Source organism: Monodon monoceros, unplaced genomic scaffold, assembly GCF_005190385.1.
Source record: "Monodon monoceros isolate NGI ecotype Baffin Bay Population unplaced genomic scaffold, NGI_Narwhal_1 Super_Scaffold_11, whole genome shotgun sequence".
In the NCBI taxonomy this organism is placed as follows: domain Eukaryota; kingdom Metazoa; phylum Chordata; class Mammalia; order Artiodactyla; family Monodontidae; genus Monodon; species Monodon monoceros.
This window is the reverse complement of record NW_021703767.1, coordinates 13,944,795-13,951,368: the sequence shown is the minus strand read 5'-3', so window position 1 is coordinate 13,951,368 and position 6,574 is coordinate 13,944,795. Positions and strand designations below refer to the sequence as shown.

Genomic DNA, 6,574 nt, shown 5'->3' with positions numbered 1-6,574 from the left:
CACCAGAAGCTCGGGGTGAGGCATGCGACAGTTTCTTTCTCACAGTCCTCAGAAGGAATGGACCTCGCTAACACCTTGATCTCAGACGTCCATCCTTCAGAAATTTGAGACAACAAAATTCTGTTGTTTAAGCCACCCAGTTTGTGATCTTTTGTTACAGCAGCCCTAGCAAACTAATACAGATAGATCTGAGAGTGCTGTACAGAAAGGGAAGAATGACACTTATATCACATAGGAGCTAATCACAATACTCTAGTGAAAGGCAATGAGTTCCCACAATAGGTAAGACTAGAGGAAATGCTAAGAAAAAGACATAAAGAATTGTTATGGTAGAATGAATTAAATGTGTGAAGTTAGGGGGAAGAAGAGTGAAAAACAATGACGATTTCAATTCTAGGTGACTTGGAAGATGGTGGCAGCATTAATCAAGAGGTAAAAATCAATATGACGAGAAGTTTTAGCAAAAGAATATTTCGTTTTAGTGAAACGGCCTTCTCTATGATTATGCAATTGATGTGTTCCTAAGAACACTTGCATTAACATGCTTAATGGAGGGAAAAGAGAATTTACGGGCTTGACTTTCAGGCCCAAAATGATACACTTTTTTATGTAGGAATTTCAATAATAAATTCCAAAATAAATTTACACAAAGATAAATGATGGTTGTAAGTATATGGCTATGAAACCTACACATTTCTAAACAAGTCCTACCCTTGACTACCCTTGACTACCCCCAGCTCTGCTCCAGAGTAATCACTTGTCTTTATTACAGGTGTTAAGACTGTCATTATCACAATTTTTATACTAGATTGTCACTTTGATCATCCATTTTTATAATAAAGCACAGAACAACTTACACAAAGCAATTGTGTTTGCTTATAATAGATTCTCACCTGTGCTGATGGGAGCTTGTTCCCAATCCTAACTGCTTTATAATCTGAAGTGTGCAATACAAACCCTGATTAATAAATCACATCCCTGATTAATAAGTTACACTATGGCCAATTTGAGTTTTGAAAATTTCTTTGAATTTGATTATAAGACATCTTTTTGGAAATGCCCATAAGGCAGTTAAATATAGGAAAGTGGAGTATATGAAAGAAGTTGGATCTTAATCAGTGAAGACCTCATTTTCATAAAAGCTACACGATGCCCTCTAGATATGGGACCATTTATAAATTCCTAAGCACAAGCTGTAGCTTCCTAAAAATAAAAAGAGGCGGAATGACATTTACCAAGACGAAGGTCAAATTGCAGAGCCCACCTTTACTGAAGGCAGAGGGCAACTGTAGAGGGCACCAGTCTGGGTCTCCACCCCAATGTGCCAAGCATTCATTCTTGCCATTCAGTTGGTTATCAGTACATTCCCTTGAGTCTCACAAGCTTTCTGACTCCCAGATTTTTTTTTTAATGATTAAAACTTTTTAAAAATTTTTATTGGAGTATAGTAGATTCACAATGTTGTGTTACTTTCTGCTATACAGCAAAGTGAATCAGTTATACATATACATATATCCCTCTTTTTTAGATTCTTCTCCCATATAGGTCATTACAGAGTATTGAGCAGAGTTTCCTGTGCTATACAGTAGGTCCTTATTAGTAGCCTATTTTACACATAGTAGTGTGTATATGTCAATCCCAATCTCCCAATCTATCCCTCCCCCCTTTCCCCCCTGGTAACCATAAGATTGTTTTCTACATCTGTAACTCTATTTCTCTTTTGTAAATAAGTTCATTTGTACCATTTTTAAAGTCAAATTCCAGAGGCTGGTTATATGAATTTTCAGCTTTTGCTGTAGTTGTATTATTTTAAGAAGCATCATATAAGAGAAAAAGGTAGAAAATTTTACCTTTTTAGAGAATTTATGGGATATAGCACTTTGGTAAGCACTTACAAGCATTTGTAGGGAAAAGTCAAAGCACATGGAATCCCTAAGTGGAAGATACAGAGGAAAATATAAAAGATCTAGAGATATTGCTCTACATAACTAAGCTATGAACTCGATGAGGAGCAGAAGTCACAACCATATAACCAGTACCCAGCAAAGAAGCTGGAACGTTAGAGGTACCCTAACATTTGTGGAAGGAAAGGAGGGAGGAAGGGAGGAAGGAAAGGAGGGAGTGATTTGGTTTTGAGTTGAATGTGATAATGTCCCAGGGACAATGGCCAAGGAACTTCTTTATGTCTAAAATTTAATTTTGAGTTGTTTTCATCACTAAAGTATAAGTATCATCTATGCATCCAGACTTTCAGTAAAGTCTGTTCGATACACAAATGCCTGTGTAAGTAGATTTTGTGGAAATCAAGGAGAGGAAACAGTGCTATGGTGTCTGAATCATTACAGTCTGAACAGAAACAGAGTATAGACTAGGAAGAAGATCAATAAAATGAAATAATTCTTCTAAAGTAAAAGTTCAGAGCCAGAGAAGATTAGGAAATAAAACAGTAAGTCACCATCCTCCAACCTCTCCACCCTTGGATTCCTCAGCAATGCTAGGAGTAGCCAGGATTCCCACCAAAGAAGAAAAATGGTGAAAGCCAATTTCACTTCAATATCAAATGACAGGATGCCTCAGTGATACATGGGAGGCACACTTATTGTCTCAGTTTATTCCTGAAACAGAGGCATACGATGGTATCATTATCTTTGTTTTACAGATGAGCTAAAGTTTAGGGAGCTTAACAAACCTGCAGCCAAGGGGCAGAAACCAGGATTTGAACCAAAGTCCCTTGAACTGCTTCCCCACAGCTACAGACTATTACATACAAGACATATTTCTGGGTCCTAGACCAAGAAGAGAAAGAAATCATCATTGCTCTATCTCTTAAAAGACTGTCCTCAAAGACAAACTTTGCAATTTTACAATTTATTATGAAATAAAGCAAAGAATGGAGAGAACTTTCAAAGTTCAAGTACAAATAGAATAGCTCTAATAGCAAAATAGATGATTCCCCAAACAGAAATAAAAACAAGGAAATAGCTTGGAAGGATACCTACAATACTCTTGGATGTTCACACCATCACAATAAATAGCCCAAGCTAAAGTTCACTCATTTCAGTCTATAAAATCTATGTTATTAAATATTGCTACTACATGAATCTTAAAGATGATTAGCTGTCTAAAGAAAAAGAAAAAAAGGGCATCTCTGTTCTAGTAATTTTTACTGAAAACTGGAAAGCTGAAGAAAAAAACATGAGCAAAAGAATTATTAATGATGTGTAAGCCTCTGAAAAACTTCAGATTTTCCAAATCATATGTGAAGTGACTGAAATAAACAATGTGAGAGTTCAGTAAATGACAGCTTTGAACGGGCCATCTAGGGTTCTCCTAGTGATTTCCATTATAGAGTAAACCAGAGCATTTCTGAAAGCCAGGGTGTTATTTTTAAAAAGAAGAGTCATGAAACCAATGTATAGTAAAAGCTATGACTTGCTTTAATGAGATAGTACAGTGAGTCACACATACTAACATTTTTTGATTAGAGGGAACATTTCTTCTAAGAGTAGAGTCAGTAATAGGAAGAAATGAAAATTTTCCCTCCAGAAATTGTCCATACGTTTTGCCTCTCTGAAAAACTGTTAGTGAAATAAGAAAAACATTTTGTGCTGACAAAAGAAGTGGATGGTCAGATTCTCCACAAGGCACTAAGCACCTCTGTTATGAGAAAAGGCACCCATTGCTCCTGGCAGGCACACCTCATGTGCCTCCATTTTCTGTAAAAAAAAAAAAAAAAAAAAAATTTCTCTACTGTTTGTCCTTGAGCAACTCTGAAAAGGAAATATAGAGATGTGTTTCTGGACATAACAGAGAATGAGGACAAAAGGAAACCAACTGGCGGTCAGTTCTCACTTTCTAAAAAAGGCAGAAGGAGTTAGCATGTTGACCACCAGTCCAGATGGCTTGTTTTATCTGCATGTGAGCTCCAATTGAAAGCAAGCACAAAATAAGGCTCTAAGTATTAAAATAAACCAACATGTGTTTGAAATTTGTTTTTAAGTCTTCCCTGCCCAGATTAACTAAAACGCAGAACTTTAGTTTACTCAGAACATGTTTGGGGGTCTACCAATACACAGCAGCAAGTGAGGGAACTAGAAAGCTACAGCCACCTTTTTGATGCCATAAATCTCAGGGCCTAGAAACTGACTTCTTCATCCTTCCTCATTCTCCCTGCCTCCCATCTAATCATGGAGGGATCCTTTGCAATGTTTTCCACTGTGGTCCTCTGATGAAGTAAGACTCTGAACCTCTAACTGACTCCATTGTCCCCTTCGTTGTACAATTCCCCAAACTACCTGGTTTCTCAGGTAACATTTCTTTGTCCTGCATGGAAATTATTCTGCAAGCCCATAAAAAAATGGGGGAAATATATAGGACTATTCACTCTACTTGAGTACATGTCCAAAGACTCTCTAACCAAGTAAAATATAAGATAATCCCTTGCTTGTCATTAAACACAGTGACTGAACCCATACTCCATTCTTGGAAAAGAAAATCAGACCCTAATCAGCAAAGAATGATTCACAGACAGCAAAAATTCTTGCAAATAAAGAACTCTCCTGAGACGTACATTTGCAATGCCAAGTAATTAAGGTTTATTGAGAAATACAGAGCGAAACAAGTTCCCTTTTTCTGAGGCACAAAAACAAGCCAGAAGACAAAGCAGCTAGGTCAAAACATGTCAAAGCCATTAGAGACTGGGGCATGGGTGGTAAGTTTCTGGAAACATCCAGAGGTATACGTGCCACCAGTGATCAAACCCTTAAAACAAGATTGGTGCTGGCCAGAAAAACGTTAGATTGCCAAAGTCAGCTTATTCAAGCCTGGCAGCCAGCAATCAGACAGTTAGAACAGGGGGTCAGCAATGAAGAGTTATTCAGGGACAGGCAGCTTGTTGGAAGATCCTGGAAACACAGCTGGCAGGTCATGGAGTCTTGATTCGTTCACAGGCCCCTGCAAACTCAGCAAATTCTTCGGCAGCTGGACACGCAGGACTGCTGGTACATCCTGGAGACCCCGCAGGCTGGTTGGCAGATGGTGGAGACTCCTCCCACTGGCTGGCAGACAGTGGAGACACTTTTCACTGGTTGGCACACAGTAGAGATGCCGCCCAGGGGCTGACAGCCACTGGAGACAAAGGTGAGCGGCCGGCTGCAGGGAGTTGAGCAGGGATTGGAGACACAAGTGGTCTTCCGAGAGCAGGTCACCTGGACAGGGCTGGAGACACAAGGAGTTGGCTGGTAGCAGGTTGGCTGGCAAGCAGTGGGCTCGCAGCAGGCCTTCTGACAGTGGTCCAGGAGCCAGGAGCCAGTTTGGAAGGAGCTGGGCAAATAGATGCCACTCAGGCAGTCGACATCCGGGGTAGAAACTGTGGCAACTGGGGCCACTGGCACAGTGTATTGTCCTCCAATCAGCCTGGAAGAGAGTTTGTTTGTGGAGCAGTTGTAGGACATGGTGTCGGACGGAGAGATGTGAGTAACTTGCAGAAACTGGCTCCTGAACTGTAAATGCCACTTCAGGCTCCCGAGCTTTTATATATCCTTGCTGGTGGGTGGGGCTCCCACCCTGGTCTTCCTGGCTTCCTTGGCTCACACTGGCTTGCCTTAGAACATCTTGTGACTCTCCAGGTTAATTGTCTCTTGAGAAGCCTTCATCCTCATAAAGAAAGTTTAGTAGTTTGGTAACTAAATCATAGGCTTCTGAACTGTACTTAGTCCCAGGATTAAGAAGGTTGGTTGACAGCTTCAAAGTTATTGGTCATCCCAGCCCACACTTCATCCTTCATTCATTTTGCTTGGATACAATGAGTGTCCATCTGACAGTAACATCAAACATGCCACCATTCCACCATGACACTCTCTCCCTTCTGACTGGAACTAATTACACACCCACACGGAGTTTGGGTTGTTGTTGATACTTAATGTTTTAGGCATAACTTAATCAGCCACCCTCCCATAGCTACCGGAGCTTCTAATGAACAAGGAACATTCTTGAATATGCTTCAAAATGACAATGACAACACCTGTCAGGAAAAAGGACACAAAGACATATCCAGAGTACAAACTGGCTTGGAAAATCAATTAGGTGATCAGAGCAAGATGCCCGTAGGAAGGTTAGAGGGCAGTGGGGCTCGCCTTTTACGTCCAAGCAGCAAAGCAAATCGGAAGCTAATTAAGTGGGACTGCATTTGTAGCCAAGTTTCTTTCTAAATAAATTGGATGAGCTTTATTCCTAAAATGTTTAATCTTGTAACAATGGATAAGAGTGGCTCATAACACTCATCAATATGCCAGTGGAACAGGCTTAGTTAATTTTTTAAATTATTATAACGTTAATTTGAAAGGGTAGGGTGTCTTTCTCCCAAGATGCTCAATATATTCAAAAGATATTTATTTTCACACAAAAACGTAAGATAGGATGCACTTTTATTATGAACAAACCAAAGGCTCTTTAAGGTCACTGTCTCCATCAAGGATAAGGGAAGGAGAAAGTGGGAGAAAGCAGGCTGTTTTTTTGTGGGGTTTTTTGTTTTTGTTTTTTTTTCTGTTAATCTAACAAAGTAAGTTTGTTGGAT

General features: G+C 39.7%; 1 protein-coding gene across 1 annotated transcript; it reads right to left on the bottom strand.

The window, feature by feature from the left end:
* Window positions 1-4,571: 4,571 nt before the first annotated feature.
* LOC114891226 (keratin-associated protein 11-1) lies at window positions 4,572-5,499 on the bottom strand. Its single transcript, XM_029215401.1, has one exon. It carries the CDS (start codon window positions 5,451-5,453, stop codon window positions 4,962-4,964), a length of 492 nt encoding a protein of 163 aa, XP_029071234.1. The 5' UTR covers window positions 5,454-5,499; the 3' UTR covers window positions 4,572-4,961.
* Between the last annotated feature and the right edge of the window lie 1,075 nt (window positions 5,500-6,574).